The sequence below is a fragment of the Vanellus vanellus genome, assembly GCF_965231255.1.
Source record: "Vanellus vanellus genome assembly, chromosome: 9".
NCBI lineage: Eukaryota > Metazoa > Chordata > Aves > Charadriiformes > Charadriidae > Vanellus > Vanellus vanellus.
The window spans coordinates 20,767,883-20,791,377 of record NC_138914.1 but is presented as its reverse complement, the minus strand read 5'-3'; the positions used below and the strand labels follow the sequence as shown (position 1 = coordinate 20,791,377).

General features: G+C 45.8%; 1 protein-coding gene across 1 annotated transcript in view; it reads left to right on the top strand.

The window, feature by feature from the left end:
* The window catches only part of RBM6 (RNA binding motif protein 6), a 54,596-nt gene that overhangs the window by 14,638 nt on the left and 16,463 nt on the right, over positions 1-23,495 (top strand). The window contains exons 5-6 of the mRNA XM_082487828.1: positions 3,419-3,492; positions 23,411-23,485. Coding sequence (XP_082343954.1) covers positions 3,419-3,492; positions 23,411-23,485 — 149 coding nt within the window. The remainder of the gene's footprint in view (positions 1-3,418; positions 3,493-23,410; positions 23,486-23,495) is intronic.

The following is a 23,495-nucleotide window of genomic DNA, read 5'->3' as shown; positions in this document are numbered from 1 at the left end:
TATATCTTCATGTGAAACCCTGCGTAGGAGTTTAGGCCATCTCGAGTAAAAAAAAACCCATGCTGTAGTCTTTAGCAGTGATTTTGCTTTGCTGGTTTGATCACTTTGGTTTTACTGTAATGACCTGAGGAATACCAGTGGATGTCTGAGGATCTTAGTCACAGGGGACATCATCAGCTTATCTTGGGATGCCTATTGAACAAATTCCTGCCAGTAGGTGCCTGGCCCCCTGCATCTGTCAAAATCCCCTGCCTTGCTTCTGGTAACAGCAGCTGAATTGCTGTGTTCTGACGGGGAAACTGTGTGAAGGCTTCGGAAATACAAATATGCAAGCTCAGCAGCTGACACAAAGAGCTGAACCAGCCCTACAGGGGAGACAGGGAAGATCCCCAACAGCTGGTGGCAGGATCTTCTCTAGCTGCTCCCCCTTAAGAACCAGTCTCAAGTCACTTGGTTTTGTTTCAAGCGTTGTGCTCTGGGTAACGTGATTCTTGCAGATTGTGGGAAAATCAGCAAACGTTGCATTCTGAAGGTGCTGCGTAGCAGCGCCGTTGTTCCCCAGGCCTCCATTTCAGTAGGCTTTCCTCATTTAGACCTCATGGTCTAAAATGGAAGGATGCTGTAGCGGAGCTGGGGGCAGGGGGGGACAGAGCTGGGGTGCAGTACCATCCAAGGCTGATGTTACTCTGTAGTTCTCACATACTGAGCCTGCTTGTCAGATCTATGCAAAGGGCTGGATCTGGGGGCGGGGGAAAGTGTCAAGCCCCCGCAGATCTTCAGCAGCAGCTTGGAGTGGAGCAGCGACTCCAGGCTGCTCTCTTCTTGCGTCACTGCTTTGGTGCTGTCTGTGCAAGGACGGCTCACAGTGAATTGCGGAACGCTGAGTCCCGCTGCAACCTGACCACAAGAGCTGAACATCTGGCCTGAGGCTGCTTTTTGGGAGGATATGGGACCACAGTTTCTGGTTTTGATTCTCATTGTACATGTTACTGGAGTTATGCTGATTAGGGGAGGTTGAGTTTGGTGGGGGAGGGCAGAGGTAAGAAAGTACACAAGGAGAAGTGTGCTGGTCTTGCCCTTAACTTGTCTCCGTGTAATGCTTGGAATGATCCTCTAGTGTGCATTCCTCCAAGCGTCTCGGCTTTTGTATCTACATATACCATTGCACTCTCAGTCGTGTCATGCTGGATTAAATCACGTCTAAACCACTCATTCACTTCACGAGGACTGGGATGTAAACTGCCTCTCATTGTAGAGAAAATGGAGTGAAAACTTCTGCAATCTAGCTTTCTGTCTGTCAGGAGACCCCCTACTTCATATGCACATAGCACTCTGATCCTAGCTTGCCGATTATGGCAGCTTTCAAAAATCCTCACCGTGAAGGGGCCTCAGGAGCCTTACAGGCTGACAAATATCATTCACGCAGCCCTTTTCTAAACAGGAGGGAAAGAAGTGACTCTATAGAGTTTTGGATTTGAATAAGACTTTAAAATCTACCGTGTGAGCCGGCACACTGTGACGAGAAGTAGCAGAGGTGTCTGCCCAGAATGCAAAACAGTCTCCCAGCAAGGGGCAGCACTGCTCCTGGAGAGCAGCTCTCTTCTGCAGGGAGGAGGACTGCTTCATTTTCAAAATGTGATTTAGTGTGGCTGGAACTGCAGAGAATGGATGCTATGGGAACAGCTGGGTGAATTTGGTTCTGTCGATTCTGCCAGCTGAAACTGTACCTCTAGTTCCAGGTGCCCACTTCATGTAAGAATATCAAGTGGCTTTAGCTGCATTCCACCACAGATGGCCTTCTGCTGGCCTGCATCTTTCACTAGGCTGAAAAGCACCCAGATGGATAAATTTCCCTCTAGTGTAATTATATTGACTAAAATAATGTGGGGAAGTGGAATAAATTCCTATGTGAGGTAGAGGAGGAGCTAGATTCCAATTGGAGTCTCATTATAATAGTAAATGTCAGGATTGTGTCATTAGAACAGTGTGCAAAGAGTTCCCAGAATTAAAAAAAAAAAAAAAAAAGAGTAGGGTTTGATGATGAAATAGTTTTGTATGGCTTTGTCTCTGGTGTGGTTAAGTACAAAGATGGTAAAGAAACAGAGAAGGAAAAATTGGAGAGAGCAGCACATGTTCTTTGGCGTAGGCTCAGGGGGAGATGGGGGCTGTTTTCCATCTCACTGGAATGCCTTGCCTGAAAGAGGCGTGCGTAGAGTTACCTTCCTGTGGAAGGTGAGGGGCTGAAGCAATAGGAACCAGATATATACCTGGTTTGAAGGTACCGGTGTTAAGACGTGCATCTTTAGGAGACAAGCTCTTCACCAGGCCAGCTAGGTCCTAACATGATACAATCCACGTGCAGACTGGATTTCCTCTCGCTCCTAACCAGCCAAAAGAGCAGCAGGAGGAGGGAGCCAAGCATTTCCTCTCGTTGTTTGTCCATGTAGAAGCATGTCAGCCCATGATCATCTGGAAGGCACTGTTTTGGAGTGAGGTGACCTTGGCGTGTGAAGGGTGAGGTTGTGACATGAGGTTGTTCCTCAGTGCTTCAGTTCTTGGAGCTACTTTCAACATCAAGGATGACTCTTAGGATGGTCTTAGCTTCTTCACCCTGCACTTTGCTGTGGGACATAACGTTTCAGCGCAGGTAACCGGAGTACAAAGTTGAATCAGTGGGTTCCTTTTGCCACTGACTGAGATGACAGCTTTCCAAGGAGTGAGGAGAGTAAAGGCTATCTACTTTCTTGCATCTCAACTTAAGCTTCCGCACCCTTTTGTACATATGCAATAATATCTATACCAGAATGAGAAAGCTGGAGTTCTCATTCCTGCTCCACTGCACTTTTTCATAATACAAGGGATTGGACTTCAAAAGTAAGCAGGTGTTGAAGAAAAATAGCAAAGGCAAAGGAATCACGTTAGATCTTTCTGAAATATTGCCCAATTAAAATGCTGGCTATTCATGTAAAATACATTTGCAGCAAGGTACTTCAAAATGACTTATCAACACTTGCTTTGGAGAGCACTGCCTCCAAGGTAGCATAAAATGTGAAACTAGCAATGGAAAATCACTATGCCTTTGTAAAAAAACCAAACAAACAAAAAAAAAATCAACCCAAAAACCCAAACAAAAAAACCCAACCAACAAAGTAATTATTTCTTGCCCTAAGGAAGGGTGTGCCTATCACTGGGTTGTGTAAGGGGAAGTGGGAACACTGTACTATTAACATTCATGATAAACTGCACAGTTAATCATCATCCAGCTAGTCCTTGATTTCTCTCCTTTTTGTTCTGGAGTAGAGGGGTGGTGGTTAGAGGGTTTGTCATTGGAGGGAAAGGGAAATTGAATATTTAATGTGGCTTTCTTTATGACAAGGCACTAACATGACTCCCGTCTGTATTTAAATGCTGTCCCCAGGTTACGACTATGGCTATGTCTGCGTGGAGTTTTCACTCTTGGAAGAGGCCATCGGATGCATGGAAGCCAACCAGGTTGCTTTACACTTCGGTCAATGCTGCTAGAAGATTTTTAAAATTTTCTTTTTGGTGGGGTGGTGGAAAGCCAATGAGTTTGTTTTGAACCATTCAAAGGAAGATCTATTGTATAATACACAACACTGCGGTTTAAATGTTGTTTCCAGAAACTTGTAAAAGGCTTAGAAATGCCAGTGTGAAAGAGCTGCTGGCCACCAAATGGTCTGCCCTCCTCCCTAGCGTATTTCGGCACGCTGGCTGGAGTCAGAGGCTGGTGGCTGACAGACTCCTAATGCAGGTTTTGGCCCTGATGCTTTTGTACTCACACTGAAATCCAGTCGGAAAGATCTCCGCTAGCGTTAAATGCCTCCCCCGGCTGTGCGTGCGCACACACATACACATGTGACTGTAGGTGAGGCCTCTGGTATGCAGCTCTGAGTCAACTATGACTTGGCACGCTCCACTTTTCCATATGCCTTGTGTGTGGGAGAGATTCTTAATTGTGTGTCTCCCCCGTATCTATCCTGTCCTTTGGCAATCTGGAGCTGCAAACGTGAGGACTACCCTATGTGCAGTTGTGCCTGGTAAATCTGAATGTTTCCAGCCCTTAAAAGTGCAAAATGGCTTAAATCCCCAGTGATTAAGTATCCAAGGGGAGCCTTTACTCTGACCTGGTATTTGAGGCTAGAGCTGTTGTCCACATAAAGAGCACGATGCATAAAATTTGTTAGGTAAAACAGATTCCTGTCTTGCACCACCCTCCCTGTGCCTTGGAACTGCAGGTGATGGGTCACTCAAGAAAAACCACTCAACGACTGATCCCCCTTCCTCTACTACATCCCTTAAGTCTCCTCTCTGCTGCCTTCTTCCTCCTAATTTGCCTGAGTAAGAATCCATATCAATTATCTAAAGCCTTTTTACCTGAATCCCAAGTCTCGCTGTGATGGGAGCAGAGTCATGAGTCAGATTCAGAGCTGTGCATTTGCAAAAATGTACTTACAGTTAATGAGTCTTCACAGCTGGGGTTTCAAAGGTCCCACTAAGCGCTCGCATTTGCCTCTATTTTCAGTTACAGAGGTATTGCGACTTACGAAAATGTTTTACAGAAATAATTCTGTTGCTGGGAAAGAGCCTGGCGCGTTCCCACTGGGGTGGTGTTGGGGAGCACAGAGAGAGAAGGCTCCAGAATTAATTATTGCTTTTACCATCAGTGACAACTTTTATTTCCCCTTGAGTGTTGCTACAATTCCCAATTTATTTTGTTGTCACTGGGGAATCTGTAATTATGTATGACACTCTTTTTAACTAAAGGCCTCTCCATATTCTCTCCCCAATTCTGCTCGCATGGAAGAATGTCTCCCTATGCCAGAGCAATTCCCAAATACCTGGAAATTTGAGAATTCCTCTTTTTTCTTGTTGATGCCTGCGCTGCCCCTTCTCCCATTTGGGGTATCCCTATCTACTTGGACAGGTGTTTGGCTTGATCAAATTTGATCCGTTGCTACAGCAAAGAGCCTGTAAGCACCAGTCCTTAAATTGAACTGGGTGCCTAGAGGTGCCCAGTAAATCACTTGTCACACATGCGCATGAGGAGGTTCTGGCTGGCGTTCAGCTGCTGCTTACATTGACCCTCCCCAGCAACAGTTGGAGCAGACCTTCAGGCTGGATAATTTTTTACCGTGTTTCCCTTCCAGCATTCAGGGAGAGTGCTGCCAGAACCCCGCTAGCGGTGGGAGTGATGTTCCCAGCTGTGCACTCTACCTGGGACACATTAAAAAAGGGGTACAAAGTCTTCCAGTTTTCCTTCCTGCTATACGTGGCCGTGCGTGTGTATAGAGGAAATCTGGAAGATGGAGTGGTTGGAGGGGATCTTCTCCAAAGCCTGCATGTGCCAATCCTCGCTACGTTTAAGTAGAGCTATAGTAGTTTGTAATTAGTGAAGCAAGAAATGTGCTTTTTGGGGTCACCCAAAGCTATATGAATTTGGTCAGGAGAGTTGTAACCTCTGGATTGCCCCACATAGGTTAATTTCTCTAATTTGCTCTTGATTGAACATGAAAAAAAGGCCTTCTAATTATTTAAATTAAAAAAAAAAAAAGTATTAAGATTTGTATCTGACCTGCTGCAAGGGAGCCGACTTTTAAGTTCTCTGTAAAAGCCAATAAGGGATATTCAGAAAGGGGGTTATGCAATTCAGTTGTCCTTAGACAATAGATATCCTGTTTTAATATCTTCCAGGGTAGAGTTGTAAGATCATCTCCTTAGACTGAGAATTGGTCTGCATTTTTACAAGCTGCAAAACCCCAAACCTGTGTTAGCCAAGACATAGGTTCTTTGATAGTTCAGTTATTTTCAGAAGGTTATCAGCTACCCCTGTCAAATTCAGTTGCTTGTGAGAGCATAAATAGCAAAACAGTGTCTGCCCACAGTGGCATCCTAGTCCCTCACTAGTCAACCTGCCTCTTTCTCAGCCATCTGTAGGCAGGGAATAAATAGCTTTTGCAGAGACAGCGTTTTTTGATGCTGTTTGATGCTGTTTAACTGCCCCTGCCTAAAGAACAATTTGCTGCATCCCTGTATTGTTTAATTCCTGTCTTGTGAAATCCTTTCGGTTTACTCGCACACACCAGCACCCACTTAAGATCATTCCCAAAGTTGCTAACGACAGATTTACCAGGTCCAACTCCCTCCATTCACTAAGTCTAGCATGTGTATGTGACTGCTGAGATTCGAGGGGGCTTTCTATTAAGTACATTGTGATAAGGAAACATCCATCTTCTATAACGCCCTAATTTTGTAGGGGATTTTCATTCCACTTGTATTAATTGCCATAGCTAACATAAGGAAAATACCCCCCCTTATTAATTGCTTTGCCTTTGATTGTTGCATTGGCAATTTATTACAGCTCAAGGGGTCTGTCTAACGTATGTGCAGCGTGATGGATCGCCGTAATTGCTAGTGCAGAGGTGTTGGGCAGCAGGTTTGGCTGAGCAAAGTGCCGGCTCCCAGCTCTCCTGCTCTCTTTGGGAGGCTCTTTGCCCTGGTAGGGCAGATGGGCTGTTGAGTTGTTTTGTAGAACCCAGGTGCAGCCCTTATTGCAGCCCGATGGTTAGTGATGCTCCTGTTGGTCTTTTGTTACAAGTTGGCTGTTGTTTGACTTTTATGAGAGGACACCTCTTTTCTGTCTGTGATGAGCTGCTTTTCTGTTGGGGAGAGACAGGTATTTTGAATGGAAAATGGGGTTTCAGTCTGCTAAGTCACGTGGTTTCTCCTAAATAATCTTTCCCTCCTTTATTCTCATTTTTGAAAGGTTGTAGTGTGGTGTGGCATTTGTCTTACTGCATTTTCTTTGCATTCAGGCTTGAGGTAGTCCCTGGTTGTAGTAGTGTTCCTGTCTGGGGGCACCAGGTTGGCTTCTTGGAGGCGACTTTGGGAATACCTCCCATGGGTCTTGTTTTCCATATCTGTTGGGATCTCTTTGCGCTCCTCCTTCATCTGTGGAAGAAGCACACATTATAAGTTTCTTATTGGTTGTGAGAAAATCAGGTGGGAAGTGAAGTACCCTGTCATGTACTGTGGTGTATCGTAAAGGCAGGTGAAGGAGGAGAAATGGAGAGCGCCTGTCTTTGCTGCCTGGATATTTTACTGTTTTCACTGAGGTGTGGAGCTAGTTGTTATACATATGGAAGCAGAAGAAGCTTTAGAAGCTTTTTTTTTTTTTTTTCTAAGCTTGGGAGCAAATTATTAGTCTTGACTGACTATGTGATACTGTCTCCAAATCCTCTCAGGCCTCAAACTTAGCAACACTGGCAGTGTGAATATTTCCCAGTTTTTGTTGCTAGTAACTAACATCTTTGTAATTCTTTCTTCCTGTTTCTTAAGTAAGAGGGCGAAAATGGGAGAGCTGTAGCATGAACTTTTAAAAATACATACTTCCTAAATTACTCTGGAGGTCTCCAGGCGTGTGCTAGAGCGGTCGTTCCAAGAGTTGCACTTGTGCCGTCCTGCACCGAGACCGGCACGTTTCGGAGAGCGTTTTCCCCTGCAGTGCTGTGCAGTCCTGGCTCAGCTTGCTGAGCACGGCGATACCTCCATTCCCAGCTTGTTTCTTGCTGGAGAGGGTAAGAGGGATTCTTACTGGATTTTGTGGGGGCTCCCTTTACTTGAGCACATCCCACCACCGTGCAACTGGAAGCATCAGCTGTGCCTTTCTCCAGCTCTCAGCCCATCCCCTTTTATCCATTCGCCGCAGCATTTTCCTGCATTTAGTGCAAACATAGCTTCTGGTTCAGATCAGACTTCACAGGCTTTTCACGGTAGCTGTTGGTGTTAAAATCCACAAAATGCTTTGACAAGCAGGCAACGCCTAGGACTTTCTGGCCTGAAAACATTAGCGGTAACCAGTCACAACTCTGTGTGGCTTCCCAGTTAAATACAGAAGGAGCTTGTGGTTATCCTGAGAATGCTTCCGCTCTTGTGACCTGTAGCCTTAGAGTGTTTATTGAAGCCCCTGGTACAAGGAGTGTGTTGCAATTTGTAAGAGAAAATGTGTATCCAAACATCAAAAATAATTGTTTTCCTTTTGGTAGGATATGTCAAGTTGTGGAGTCTGGCTTTTTTTTTCCTAGAATCTGCAAAATGCCCCCCGTAATGGAAGATGACACCCGCCTCAAGCGTATTTTCACGGGCTGTCTGGTATCCATCAATTACTCGCTTGACAGCGTTACTCCGTCTCTTTAGCTTTAACCTGTAGTTGAGGGTGGTGGTGACAATTCAGTGTGTCCACAAATATACTGAAATCTGTTTGCGTGTTAGGCTAAGAATACTGGAGATGTCCTTGCTTTTGATATGTCCTCCTTGGATTGTCAGCTGACATTATCTTCTGCTTTTCTCGTTGTATATTAGGTGTGTGGATTTTTCATAGGTTGCATCAGTAGCACACATTTCCCCCCCCCCCCCCCCCCCTATTAAACCTGTCCAGCTTTTGACTATGTAGATTTCTAGAGTTACCTTTTGGATACTTCCACTTTGAGTGTGTGTACAAAGAGAGGAAAGACTTGTATACCTAAGTAGTGTTTCTTCTATAAATGTGCTAATGATTTGGGAAACATGCGCATTATGCAGTAATTTTTATGATCCAGGTGACCTATGGAAAGTTCCCTCCATAGGCTACCTTGTAATCAGATGAGTGGATTTCCAGGCAGCAGAGCTGATTGGGGTTTTTTTTGTGTCTGATTCAGTGTGTGACCTGGTCACGAGCTCACCCTGGTCTTACAGCACTGAGGCTTGACGTGTTGAGTCACTCATTTGTTCGGTCCCACTTGTGTCTCACTAATCACTGCATCATACCGTCATTTAATGGGAGTTGTAAGCCTCAGTCATCCGTACGGAAGTCTGCAGCGGGAGGCTGCTAGTGCTGAGCAGAAGCTTGCCTGTGGATAAGCAGTCGGATCTGCCTGCGATGACCTGTGACAGGGCTGGGTGTGTGGGTGTACATGTGTGTATCCTGCAGTGATGTTGTGATAAATGCACTGTCTGCTTTTCTGCTTGGAAGGACTGACTTAATCTCTGCGTGTGACAGAGACCTTCCTTGTGCAGAGAAAGGTGTCTTTTGTTGTAAAATGTAACTGCCAAAACATTCTGGTACTGAAATTACTTCTGTGGACCTTCTTCTTTTCTGTCATCTCAACATCTTCTGTCATCTCAGCTGTTCCAGCCGTGTGAATCCTCTTAGTCTGTCTTCCTTTGGCACAGGAAGTTGTAAGAAATCTTCTGCCAAAGACTTCACACACTCTTCCTTCAGCCAGTGGTAGCTGCCCATCAACGTGTTTGGGTTTTTTTTTTTAGCCTGACCTGGATAAAAAGCTACAGCCTTCTTGGCAGCTCTGTCCTGCCTTAGGAAGCAAACCATGCTAACCAAAGTATTTTAAAATAAGTGCACTTTTAACTGGAAGAGTTGTGAAGTTGCATCTTCTTGCTCTGCTTGTGTGATCCCAGCTTGCCATGTCCTTCTACCTCTCCGCTCTTACTCCAAAATCCTGTCCTTTTTTCCTTCAGCCTCACCTTACCCGTGTGATGAGGATTGTATGCTTTTGCTGCTGCTGAACTGCTGCTCTGTAATGGGATTGTCTCAGAGGACAGCTTCTGGGTGAGCTGCTTGGAGCATGCAGCAGATGCGTAAGCAGGACTTTCTTAATATCTGTGGTTGCTGCTGGGGGCGTATAGCCCAGCAGGGCTATGTCAGGACTCAAATATTGCTATATATTGCAGAATTATCTATTCTGTGTGCTGAAGCTCGCTTGGGCTGCTGTATAAATAGGTTGTTCCAGGTGAAGCATCCTTCCCTACCCTTCTCCAAAATGAAACTGCTCTCTCTCTGGCCCCTGGGCATTTATGTTCTGATTGTAGGATTGTTGTGTTTTTTTGCCGGTTGATGTTAACAAATCTATGTGATGATATATCTCTGAAATATCCCTTCTTTGCCTGTAGATCTCAAATGCCTCACTAATCAAGTATTTCTCTGTTGGGGTAGATGCTCTGTTTACAATGCCAAGAGCTTGAGCTGGCAAACGTTAAGGAATAATTGTGATTTCCTGAAGTTCGTTTGATTAACTTGATCCGCAAGTGTTGCCAAGATAAGTGTCCAGTCCTCTCTGGCTGACTGATCGTATGATGTGATATACCAGTACTTGCAGTGCATCGCTAACTCCCATTGGGTACCACACGCTGCTGTGTGGCATCGAAAGGTGCATGGGGGTGAATACTGCCTACACTGGTGGCTCAAAGCGAGGGACCGCTGTTGGGCAGATGGACCTTTGGTCATGCCCAGCGTGGCTGTTGCAAAAATGGGGGTACTTGAAAACTTTTGCATGTGAATATGAAGTGCAACGTGTACCGCGTGTAAGTCTGCTCTCTGCCCCCTCCATAGTGCTAAAGTTGTATTGCAGAGCACTCGTTGGTAGAGCAACACCGAAGAAATAGCTTTGTTTCGGTCGTTGTCAGCATGTGAAGCGTTTTCCTGAGCGACATCGCATCTGGCACACTCATCCTTTGAATTCATTTGTAGGTGAGATTTTGCCTTGAGCAAGAAAGGATTTGAAGTAGTCCTTGGATGCAGATGCAGGATACAGATGCTACCCTGCCTGTGTAGCTGTCAGGTCCTCTCCTCCTAGCATGTTAATGGAACAGTTGTGTGACAAAGAGGAAATCTTAGTCACAGATTTTATGTACAGGTGCAGTTTCGCCTTAAAATGAAGAGCAATGTTTTACTGCTGGCTGCTCTTACTCACAGATTGTATGTTTTTTATTGTGTTTACATCCGTGATTGGTTGATTCTCTATGAAGATCTGTAGGGGTGCTAAATATATTTTCTTGTGTAACCATTTGGGAGGTCTTTTATCGTTGTAGCATCAAAGTGCTTCAAAGGAATACAGTATGTCAGCTGTACAACAGGTAGTGTGTTGCCACAATTGATAGATTGTGTATGTGGTCAGAAGGTGATTTTGGATTAAGATGTAAAATCCCTTGATCAAGCTCCTGTATAAAACTTAGTAGGACTCATGCCACTAATTTGCTTTGATGCTTTTGAAGTCATCCTTTAAGTAAGCTGGTGACTAACAGAACTGCGAATGCACTATCAGAAATTCCTTCTGTACTCTTGGAAGTGGATGGTGCTGATGATATGACTGAAGTTACTTAAAGGAGACCCAGAGGCAGTGAGAGGGAGATGTCTATATGTGTTCAGCTTATGTGAATAAAGGCATCTCAGTGAGCACACCATAACTTTCATTTCCAGAGCAAGATCATTTTCCATTGTGGTTTTGCCGTGATGGTTTGCACAAGACCTGTCGTTGTGAAAGAGGCAGCAGTCCTTCTCAGCTGAATCCCAGCAACGTCGAGGGGAACACCAGATATGTTTTACAAGCACATGAGCCAGATTATAGCTCTAAGACTCCATCTGGACTATTGTGATAAGTGGGAGCGCACCAAAATGTTGTTGCAGTATTTACTTGATGAGTTGTTTTTGTTAGCTTCAGCATCAGAACTATTCGTTCATGCTTTTATTCTATCGTGGTGACAATTGCTTTTCCCGTCCCTTGGTGCACTGTTGATGTCGGATTGCTGGAACAGGAAGGTAAAGTATAGACGCTGAAAAAAAAATGTCAAACTGCACACTCCCTGGGGTTTAAGGAAGGCAGAAGCACTGTTTAGAAGAGCGATGGTCAGACTGCTTCTCTGCAGAAACTTTTTTTTTTTTTTTTTTTCATAACTGTGGTTATGATAGATAGTGAGAGAGCTGGAATTCCCTTCAGATGTGGATTTTGGTCTATTTTCTTCCTAGCTGAGTTTGTGTTGGACCTTTATAAAGTAAATCGTGGAAATTTGGGTGTCTTGACTTGGAGTACATTCAAAAAGAGTACCTTGAATTTTGCCATTTTCTTCTTGGATTATGAGAATCGCACAAGGAAAAGGTTAAATTCAGATGTTTTGAGTTTGGAGGTGTAAGATAAAAGCTATGGCAAACAGTCAGCAACTTTTATTTGTGAATTTCTGTTTCGATTTGACTGTAACTGGGCTGTTAATGTTCTTGACTAGAAGTGAAACATGATTACAGTGGAAAATGGGGGCTGGCACGCCTGAGTGGGCTATTGTGTCATTATCCATCAATCACAGGCAACAAGGAAACAGGTATTTAACACAGAAAGACCCATGGTTATTATCCGCCCCACACTCCTGCAAGCTGTGGGGCACCTTCAAGACTCTTATTAAAGCTTTAATACCTACAGAGATCACAAGAAACACTGTATGCTACAGGATCAGCAAGCAGGAGCGTTGCTGTCACTGTGTCTGTGCAGGACGTGAAAAGATGTTAGGTGGAAGAGCATCGAGGGTGCGGGCAGACAGCAGCCCTCTGCACTTTAGAGGAAAGGCATAAACTTCCCCTGGTCCTCTCTCGTTTGAGAGGGGAAGAATTTCTTCTTGCATCGTATCTCACAACCTGTTTAACCCAGCTTGTGCGAACGGGACAGCAACTGAGAGGTCTTCAGTACCACTGTGCGACCAGCTTACTTGCCTTTGGCTATGCTTGCTCTCAGAAGAGGGCAACGGCAGGGAAATCCTGAAAAAAGGATTTTTTTTCCAGGGGAAAAGCCACTTTGTACAAGGAGATACAGGAGGGAGGTGGAAAGTTCTTCCTGGCTTCTGCAGTGGACTTGTTGCAGTGAAGTGTCTAATGTAAAGTAGCATTCTGCCTTCAGGTTTGTTTTGCTGTGCTGTTGCACTGTGTGTGTGCATTGACAACTACCAGATGTTTGATCCAGGTGTCCTCCTGCATCTCCGTCACTTCAGGCCACCTCTAAGTTCAGTTAGTTACATCTTCCACAGGATGAGCAAACAGCTTCCAGAAGTAGATTCCTCAAAGGACAGTGGTGTATTATCAAGTGCGTCATGTAATGATTTACATTTTTAATGAGGGTCAAAGCTGTAAAGCTGTAAACATGAGATTTAAGTATTTAAATCTCTGAAACTGTCGTCTTTAGAGCAAGAAGAGGAAAGTAATTCTCTCCTGCCTTCATAGACAGCAGGGGAAATCTTAGGTTTTTGTGATGTACAGTCCACGTCTTAGCAGGAAATTAGCAATATTCAGATGGGCTTCATGTACCAGATTTGAGCCAGGATGGCAGTAAAAGCCTAAGGAAACATTTGATGTATTTTTCCATAAAGGATCTCTGGAGCAGAGTTAACAGAGAAAGTAATTTTAAGTCCTCAGAATCCCAAGATGTATTTTCTTACAGGTAAACTCAGGTTGAGAAGTCTCACTAAGAAGCTGTCTCATGGTGCAAAGCTGTATGTTAATGATCCGATGACTAAGGTATTTTACTGTTTATAGTCCTAGGTTTTTGAAAGCCTGATTGTTTCTTCCCAACTTGTGGTATCACTGGAGAGGAGAGCTGAGGTGGTATGGGTTTTTTTTTTCCCCTCTGACAAGGCATTCTTCTGTCTCTGGTCCATGTGTGATCGGTGTTTGTTCTCTATCACTGCAAGCTTCACTGCCCGTTACGCTAACTTAGCTTCTCTGTTTTTCTTCCTTCTGGTGTGTACTAGGCCGGTCATTAAATGTAAGAAGTGAATTCCAAAATGTTTAATAGACACCTCTTAGTGACAGGCAAATGATTGATCAATCTGATTCTGAGAGGAGCAGCTGAAAGCATCACCTCTCCGGTGCTCCAGCGCTTGCTGCTGAGAGAGGAGCGGTGGCACATGAGGAGCAGTGGGCAGTACCTCTGTGTCTGCCCGTGGTCTGCAGTGGACCAGTCTCGGTACCAGGCTGCATGTTGCTGCCTAGCTTGATACATCTCCGGGTGTTAGAGTCCTGGAAGAGGTTCAAGGGACAATACCAGAGCCACCTGCTACTGTGCTGCTTATGTGATGGTTTAAGGAGATGTCTCTGCATGCTGTTTCCCCTTCCCAGTTCCTAAGGGATTGAGCTGAGCTGGGGCACAAGAGGGAATCATGTTCTTTCCTTCCTCGGGGTCAAGGTTATCATAGGAACTGCTCTCCTGTGCCCTCACCTCTCTGGCCAGACTCTTCTGAAGAGCTGAGGTCAGCTAGTGCAGCCTCGGAGCCTGGATATCTGCATAGGAGAGTTGTTTCTTCTGCCTCTTGTGCCCTGACAAGGTACTAAGCTCCTTTCTTCAGTGGTTCTGGGCATTTGTCAGGGAAGAGGGATCTGGATGTACCTCTGGTTGTTGTGTAGTGCAGTTGCCTGGGTGAACCTCTTAAACCTCAGTGCCTCTGCAAAGGAGGAGCTGCTGGGTCCTGTGGGGAGCTGCTGTGACCCCCACTAGTGTTAAGTTGCACCCAAGCCAGGCTGGCAGGAGAAACTCATTTCCTTCCAAAGGGCTCAGATAGCTCTCTTCTCACACTGGGCCAGGTCTCTTGGACAAATACTGGCCAAAGAGCAGCCGTTTCCAAATCAGCTCCTAAGAAGAGCTCTCTTAAGAGGCAGCACCTGCTCGGGTGTAGAGATTGGTACAGATGCCAGCCTGAAGATGTGCGAACTGCCATGTGGCTCTGTCCAGATGTGACTGTTAAAGATCTGGATTTAGCTTTTGGACGGGCCACCTCAAGGTCACGATAACATGCTGCGAACCATCACTGAGACGGCACAGGTAAGTGTTGCACTGCTGGTGCATTTCCCCTGGCAACTGGCAGCATTCTTTTTCGTACCCTTTGGGAGTCAGTATCAGACACCCACTTTTGCCATTAACTGGGAATGTAGGGGTGTTGAGAAATGAAGTCTCAAAGCCTCTTTTCATCCAGAGCTGCTTCTTCTTCCTAGGGTTTTTGGGCCTTTTCCTTTTGGCAGAGAGGCTGTCTTGCAGGGAGCTTGCCTGAGTGCTGGCTGCAGAGAAAGCATTGCCACTGAAGGCTCCGAGTGCTTAATTCAGTGGGTGCAGGAGTGAGTCTGGAGGCATGTCTGGGAGAGCCTCTGGACTGCTCTCTTCCCCGTTTACAGTTGGTGTGTTCTTAGCAAATGTGTGCTGCTGCGCAGAACATCCTGCGCTCTGATCACCATGCAGGTCAAGCCCTGTTGGAACTGGTGCATAATCCCGTGGTTACATGCTCCAGCAAAAGGACATGCTTTTGTTTGGGCGTGGGATCTTTAAATGCTTAATCAAACAGGCTGAATTGTCTAGAAATAAATATACCCCTTTAAGGCAGAGCTTTCCAGCCTGACTTTTTTTCCAGTGTGATTTTGCACTGGGATTGCTTTTTAGTGTTTTGATATTGTGCTTCAAATCTATGAGCTGGGCCCTTCTTCATTGTTCTCCTGGCTTCCTTATGGCCATTGCTAATTGTAAGGTACCCTTGGGGAAAGGCACAGGAAGGTCCCGGGGTGGATTTGTGCATTGTGCTAACATGCTTAATCTTTATATTGTTTAACAGCATTAGGGGATGAGATGACCTTTGAGGAAGGAGGTAGCCATATAACAAAGTACTGCAAGATATGTCCAGGCACTAGAGCAGCATTTTGGAGGGAGAAGGGAAATACCTGTGCTGGGAGCAAAGGGAGTCTTTGAAGCAGCTGTTGTTCAAACACAGAGTCCAGGCAGTAGACTGGGATGAATCGGAAAAGGAATATAGATGAGGCAGAGCCATGTGGACCCTTCCCTAGAGCCGTCTCTGAATAATGATACTCGATATGCTAAATACTTAAATAGTCTTAAGTTTTGGTGGTTTAAGTATACTTTTCAAATAGAGGATTCAACCTGATTCGTTCTTTTTGGGGCACTGGAACAAGTGTTTGCTATGCATGACCTTATTAGCTTACCCCATAATAACTCCTTAACCATCCATGCTTCTCTTCAGCTGTGGAATGGGAGTGCAGCCAGTAACACCAGAGCACAGAACTTGTCCCCCTTGGAGCTGTAATCTCCTGATGGCCCCAGAACCTCACTGTCTGAACTCTAGAAATCCTCTTCTGGCTCCTTCGTACTGTCTAAGAAAAGCTTTCATTTTAATAGTTCCACATTTTTCCAGTGATCCTATAATGCTAATCTGCAAAAGTGCCCTCTTCAGAGGGGTGAGGGAAGCTGGAGGTTAGAATTAGCTGGACAGGGAGATGTTAGGGCAGGTAAAAGGTCCACTTCGCTTCAGTGGATCGAAGAAAACTTTCAGATGCGTTGAAATCTCCTTAAAGGGTGAAATGCAGAAGCTGTTCAATATCGCCTACCACCCAAAGCGGGCCCTAGAGCATGTGAAGTCCTAGGCACGTTGGGTGTTTTTTCAAGCTGCAACACATCGCTGTTATCCTTCCTGGAGCTGTAATTGGGATCTTGCTTGTACCAACTGTTTTGGTGGTGTTCTCAGAGCAGGACTGAGTGTGCTGACAAGTGAAGCAAATGCTGTGTTTAAAAGATACGCACTTTGAGAGTTCTAACTTGGAAGTGAATTGGAGTTCAAAATTCAGGCAATAAAATACAGAGAGCTGGCATAGTCTGAAAGGCAATTTCTGTGTATATTTGCAAAAAGGATGTAAGTGGTGGGAGATGAATTCCAGAGAGATATTGGGACTTGCTTAAAAAGAGCATGGATGGTATCCAGGGAATTTAGAAATCATAGGAAGAAAACTGGAGGTGTCACAGCAGGCTAGATGGGGTGTCTGTGGAAATAAGGTATTTAAAGGATGGAGGCAGGCACCTTCTGCTAAAAGACAAATGACCTGGGTAACTGGGCAGACAGGGAGGGCTGTCTAGGAGCAAGTGGAAATGGAAACTTGTGTGTCATGGTGGATGGTCCCAGTGCAAGTGGTTAATGGGTTTTGTATGAAAGGAGTTTGAAAAAGAGGCACTGAGTGCTATCTGGGATAAAATAATCTTAATCTGTTCTATTTAGCTACTGCATCTTTAGGACTCTGTTATCCTCCTAATGCCTCAGTTCTGTGTTAGCACTCATCAGTGATGTGCCTGAAATTATGTTCTGTCAGCTCAGGTTGGATGATGACATCTTTGGGCTCTTGGTGCCATGCTGGTTGGCGTCAGATCACAGTTGAGGTGAATTCCTTACTGCTAAACACTTCACGGTGATGCCACATTGTCCTGGTTTGAGTTCTTCAGCTCCATAGCATCGCTGATACCCAGGAGCCAAACATCCTCCTTTCCAGGTGGCCACTAACACAACTGTTGTGCAAGATGCATTTCAGCATCTGTAATTATAATACACAGCGAGGTTGTTTGGATCCACTTGGTGATGTAACCACTCCCCAGGGATCTGCCACATGCCAGACCATCCTTCTCCCCTGTATTATCTTGAATCTTCTGCTTTCACTGTCCTCTGCTCAGCGGTAGAGTACTGGACACTGACAGATCAGGCCAATAAAAAGAAGTCCCTGAGCTGCAAATGGTTAGGGAGCTGGAGAAGGGCGCCGAGAGCCTTGGGGAAAGTTCCACGGTACTAGGAATTTGCTTGTAGTTACTGTTCCGGTAGGAAATGCCAGATTACTTCAATACCCTGCAGCAGGCTGCATCGCTTTTGTTTCTTCATCTCTCCATGTTACCCTCTGTTTTCTAAATGTTTAATTACAGATGGATTGCGGGTTCACAGCTTTTCTCATCTGCTTTTTGTCAAAGGTGAGCAGATGTACTGCCTGTTGCTCTGTAGAGTTGAGTCCCTCGTACAGCAGCTGCCAAAGAGCTCGGAGATAAAAACTTCAGCATATGGAAAAAATGGGTTGAGAAGCCAGTTTCTGTGGCTGAGATTATCTTGTCTTGAAATATAGCCAGCTGGTCTGTTATCCTCCCCAGGTGTCTTGGTGTTGGCCCTCTGCTCCATCCCGGGAAGCTGCTGCCTCCTGAATTCCGTGAGCAACTGGGGATGTGTGGGTTAGAGGGACCTTTGGTGTTTGGCCCCGTCTGCCTGCTTTATCTGAAGATGAATACCTTGAGGGAGAGGGCCTTGTGCTCTCCCTGCCAGCTTTCCTCCGGCCTCTGTACAGAGACGAGAACCGTGCCGGTGAAACAGGATGCCATTGTGTCATTTACACCGGGTTGTGGTTGAGGTTGTTATATTTGCATTTATAATCCATACTCAAATAGGAGAAAAACCTGAAAGCAGTCTGCTTTGCAGTTACAATTAGATAACCTGACTTCTGCTGTCAGCCGCTTGTCTCCCTGTGCTGTGCCGTCCAGCGCATTTGGAAGGCAGGACTGGAAAATATCCAGAGGATGGTGAGAGCTCGCTGTTCTGGGAAACGCTGCTGGGACCGGGGGCTCCCTCCGCATTCCCAGGCTGTCTCCTGGGGTACTGTCTGAGCCTCCCCAAGGCAATAAACACTAGTCATTAATCAGTTTAAGTAATTTTTAAATGATGGATGTATAATGATTTTTGAATAACCATCCTAATTATAGTAAATATGCATAAGAGGGCTGAATTAACATCACGGAAACGAGGTTAATTCTGGTATTTTAATGTGACTGCTTTGCTCTGCTGCCTGTGAGCGTTCTTTTGTCATAATCTTCGTATGCAATGTTGTATCTGTTTGCAAATGATACTTGCAGTTAATTTTTAACATGTGGAACCATGTCAGTCTTCTGACTTGGTTATTACTCAGCGAGAAGGATACCAGAACCTTTCAGTTCATGGCATGGATATTTTCTGTTTAATCAAACTACGAACAATGTAAGGAAATAATTAGCTGAAGTGGTGTTTGGTTTTCTGCACAAGCCAGCTGCTGGAGGAGATCTGAATACGGTTCACTTGTCCTGCACTCCCTTGGTTGCTGCTCTGTGGTTGCAGCCAAGGAGGAAACTCTGGCTTATTAATCTTTGTGGATTTGTGGGCTCCAGAGCTGAACCTTGGTTCTATTCCAAAAATGTCCTGCGCTGCTTCAGGTTCATCATCGGTAAAGCTGGGACTCACAGTTGCTATTCCACTGAGTCAGGTACCCATGGCCTTTCTTGTGACAGGGGACAGTGACATGCAGTTACCATCCCACTGGAGGAGCCAGAGCACACTCCACCTTCCTTCACAGCCATCCCCAGCAGCACTGGTTGCTACACCCACATCTTCGTGCAGTTTGGCAGCCCCTGTGGTAGCTGCGGAAGCATGACCTGTGGGGTGGAAATCTTGAAGAGCTGTCAGCTCATTGTTAAGAGGTTCCGAAGTAAGATTTTACTGAAGGTTTTAACGTTTCGCCAAATTCAGTTAAAGCAAAAGCCTGGTTTGGTTTGAGGGAGTGTGCTGTGCTCCAAAAGCTCTCCGCATTTCAAATTTTCTAGGTCACTCTTGGATGCTCTAAATTTTTGCGGAGAAACAGCAAAAACTTTGACATTTGACGATTTGTATTCTTCTGTCATCTCGGTCTTTGAGAGCATAGAGATACTTTTTTGGCAAGTTCTCCCCCTCCTCAACCCCCAGTCATCATCATTAGAGGGCTGTCAACGAGCATGAAAAATACCTGCATGCCAACTGTAAATGTTAATTGAGAGATAAGCAGCTGAAGCGGGTAGCTCCTGCCCTGCCTGACCTGCAGCAGTCTGTCTCCTGGACCTGTCAGTAGCTGCGTTGCTTCCCTGAGAAGCGTGATCAAAGCGATCCGTGCTCACGTGCCTGCACTGCTCGGTAGCGCGCAGAGCTTCTCCTGCCTGCGTGAGTTAGCTGTGCTCTCTTCGGAGCGGGAGGCGAGTTCTTCCCTTGCGAAGGTAGTATGATTGCGAAGAGGTTAAACAAGAGATGAGTTAAAACCAACTTCATGAGTGGACATTACATGTGCTAGGAGGGTGGTCTGTTTTTTTTCCATACAGTTAGGGTCACCTTTACCACTTGAATCTTATAGGTATTGTTTTAATGCTTCTGGTTTAACTGCCTTTGGTGACAAAGAGCTTGGAAACTGTTCTAGTAAAACCGGAGTTTTGTTGCCAAGGCCTTGTGCCCAGCTGACACACGGTCTCCAAAGTGCTTTTGGAAGGTTTTCATCACCTGTGAATATCATGGCTAAGGGATTTTCCCTTTTTCTTTCCCTCTCTTAAAGTAACTTTTTCTTCTGGGTTTTATCCCGACTCAGTGAAGGGCTTGGAGACATTGCTACTCGCTGCGTGCGCTTTCTGCCAAGAGGCTTTACAGTTTCATGGCATCGCTCTCTAGAACCACCTTATGATGGGATTGCTCAGTTGGTCGGTCTACTGACAGTAATATTTACATACTAGGCCATCGGCTATTATTCGGATGATGCAGATTTTTTTTGTAGCTTTAGCTGAAATGACTTGTACTGAATTGTATCACTTAGACAAGAATCCATTATTGCATCTCCAACAGACCTCTAAGCAAAAAAGAACATGTATAACTGTGTTGGAAAGGTATCGAACAGTAGCATGAAACATTGCTCCCAGCAGTGAAGTCCTGATGCTTGATTTTGATGAATTTGGCAATTCAGAAAAAACAGTAGAAGCTGCTCATGCCCTTGGAAATCTAGGGATTTCCATGGCCGAGAGCTCGGTGTTCTAGTACTGCAGAGCTGTGCTGCCTTTTAAACCCTTCACTGGTGAGTCAACTGTGTGTTTACTGCTAGTTTTGAGGGGGAGGTTCCTGACTGGGAGGACCAGAGAGACATTTCTGTAGCATACTGATTTAGAAAGAAAAGGCCAAGCTGCTCAGAAGTGAAGGATGTTGAAAATCCACAAGGACAATTAATGGACATAGTGCAGGTGAATCGGTGAGAGAGGGCCAGGATAAAATGTGTGAATGTGGAAGGGATTCTTACAGTCTAGGGACCAGACAGATCGTGTGGTGTATCCTTGGGCTTACCTTTTTTTTTTTTTTTTTTTCCCCCCTAGCACTGTTTCTTGAAATTCTCTGAAAATCTTTGTGATCTCACAAAGATCTGCTCAATTGAAAGTGGGGGACTGAAAATTAGAGTATTATGCAAAATATTTTGCAGAGAAAAGGAAGAAGATGTAGATGAAAAAGCATAAGCAGTGACAGGGGCTAGAGGAAATAAAGCTTCTGAAAATATTTGGGATGGAATCTAGTAACAGAATGGGGGAATGAGGAATTTAAAGCCAGAGAATTCTGACAATGTGTGTCCTAAATGAATGACTCATTTTGGTGTGTTAAATGATGATTGCAACCTTGAAAATGACTTTATCAAGAAGAAATCAGTAAGAGAGAGCTTGTTGAAAAAGTGAGCAGGCAATCAGCAGGGTGTTAAGGAAATTAGGGAGTAATTATGCAAGTGACACTTTTTGCAATCTCCGAGAACTGAATTTGCAGTAGAGACCAGCACCACATGTGCTTAAAAACCATCTTCCATAAAACCAAAAATAATCTTAAGGCTTTCTGGCAAGTTTGATCCTCAACGGCAGCTAGCAGGATGAAGCTGTACGATGCATTGCCCTACCAGAGGAACTATCCTCAAATCTAGTTGTCCCTGTTTCCCAAGCTCATAGGCAGGGCTGCAACCGCCCGCTGAGGAGCTGCGGGTTCCAAGGACTTCCCTGGGCTCACAGCGTGGCCGCAGCCCTGCTCACGAGGATGCGCACCCTGCCTTCTCTCCCTGCCTGTGCTCAGTGGGTCCTGAGGCAGACGCGGGCGTTTCTAGCCTGCTCTCCAGGCACTGCCCATCTCTTGAGTGTGTGATGGGATGGGCGCCCTGCCTGGGAGAGGGAGCACGTCCATCTCAGAGGGACCGACAGTCCTAGTGAGACAGCCTGGATTTCCACTTCCCTGTCTTTTTCACTCGTGTTTCTTCACATGCCTTAAAGAAGGTGCAGACCTTCTCCTAGACACGTAAAGTGGGCGATACTGCGTGCTGTGAATAGACCTTGGGGAGATTCCTTGCGTCTGAGGTTGCAACACTGTGCTCTGGGTGCACACGCCAGTCCTCAGCAAGGTCTAGGAACAGCTCGGCTTTTTGTAAGGCAACGGCAAGTCCGTGCTGGAACGCAATGCTTGTAGAGCTGGGTGGCAGAAAGGAAACCCCTGAAGTGTTCAACACATACAGGCCTGGTAGGAAAGGACAGCCTTGGTCCATAAAAGCAGGCTGCCGAGAGGGGAGGTGGTGGAACCTGACCTTACAGAGCAGTGTCTGTGGTCTCCAACTTCCTCTGCTGCGTTTTTTTTTTTTTAGGGGTTAAAGGATTATTGTTGTACCGCTGCTGAGTGATTCCCTCCCATGAACTCTTCCTTCCTCCTTTACTTATTGCCTAGCATCTCCCTCACATTCTGCACAGTGATTTATGCATGGGTGTATCGTGACTTCTGAATAATAACTCTGGGAACTTGTTTTCTCATGTTCATGGTTTGCTCTGGGGGCTCTTGCGTGACTAGGCTACTGGGTCAGAGCACCTGGGAAGTGTCTGACTCACCAGAGGTCCCCAAAATAGCTGGGGGCTGTTTACAGCTCCCTGACATCTGTACCATCCAGCAACAGGCCAGAAGAGCGATTGCTTTCCTGGGGCTTAGGAGACCTGGGTCTGAGTCTTATTATCGTGACCAAGTCTCATATTGTGGTATTGGGAAATACAGACTGTGTGGTCTTGCAGTGCCTCCAGTGACATGAGATATCTCATGGGTCCTTGCATTTGTGGCTCGGCCTGCATCCTGCATGCCCAGGCATGGTCTGTTTACAGCAGATGAGAACCACCAGGAATCCTTGCTACTCACTGCTTTTATGGGCTACTCCGGTCAGGAGCTGGGAAACTTGCACCTATGACTTCATTTCACCCATAAATCATCTGCATTTCAGCAAAGCTTGTGGATTTTTTGGGCTCCTGAAGATCTCTCCAAAGCATGATGCACCGAGCTGAAAGCAGTGTGTCTCTGTAGGCAGTGGAGCTCCTCTGCTGCTGCTCTGCAGGTGCTCGAGGCCAACCCCACAAAGGACAGGCTGCAGAGCAGCAGCCCTGCTGGCTGCAGAGCCAGTGGCCTTGCCACGTGCTAGCATACTTCTCTGAAGGAAAGTCAGGGTTTCATGAGTGACACGAAGACTAAGTATGAAAATTCTCTCACCTCCGTGGCATTTTTCCTTGTGTTCCTCCTGAAGTAGCTGCCTTGAGGCCAGCCTGGTGGTGGCTGGTGTGAAGGAGGCTGTCTAGCTTTCCTTTTCCAGCATGTGGACAAAAGCAGGTTAAAGCAGTTTCCCCTCTAGTGTTCTGGTTACTGTGTCTCTGCTCTTCCCGGCAGGTGGCAAAGCCTCTTCTGCCTAGTTCCTTTGGAGCTTACATGCAGCTTTGTAGCCCCGGGCTAGAGCAGGGCACAGGCAGTTTCCCTTCCACTTCCATGGCAAAGCTCCAGCTAACTGAACTGGGAGACTTTCTCCCCCCTTTCACCCTGTTTCACTTGCGAAACCTTTAGGAACCAGAGCTTTAACCCCTTTCTTTGCCTCTGCGTAATGTGTGTGTGCTGGGCGCATTCGTCATTTACCCCCTTGTCTCAACAGGGAACTCTTTCGATTGGTGGCAAAGAAGTGACCCTTGAGTACACTCCGTGCCCAGAGTTTTGGCGCTGCAAACGTGTAAGTATGC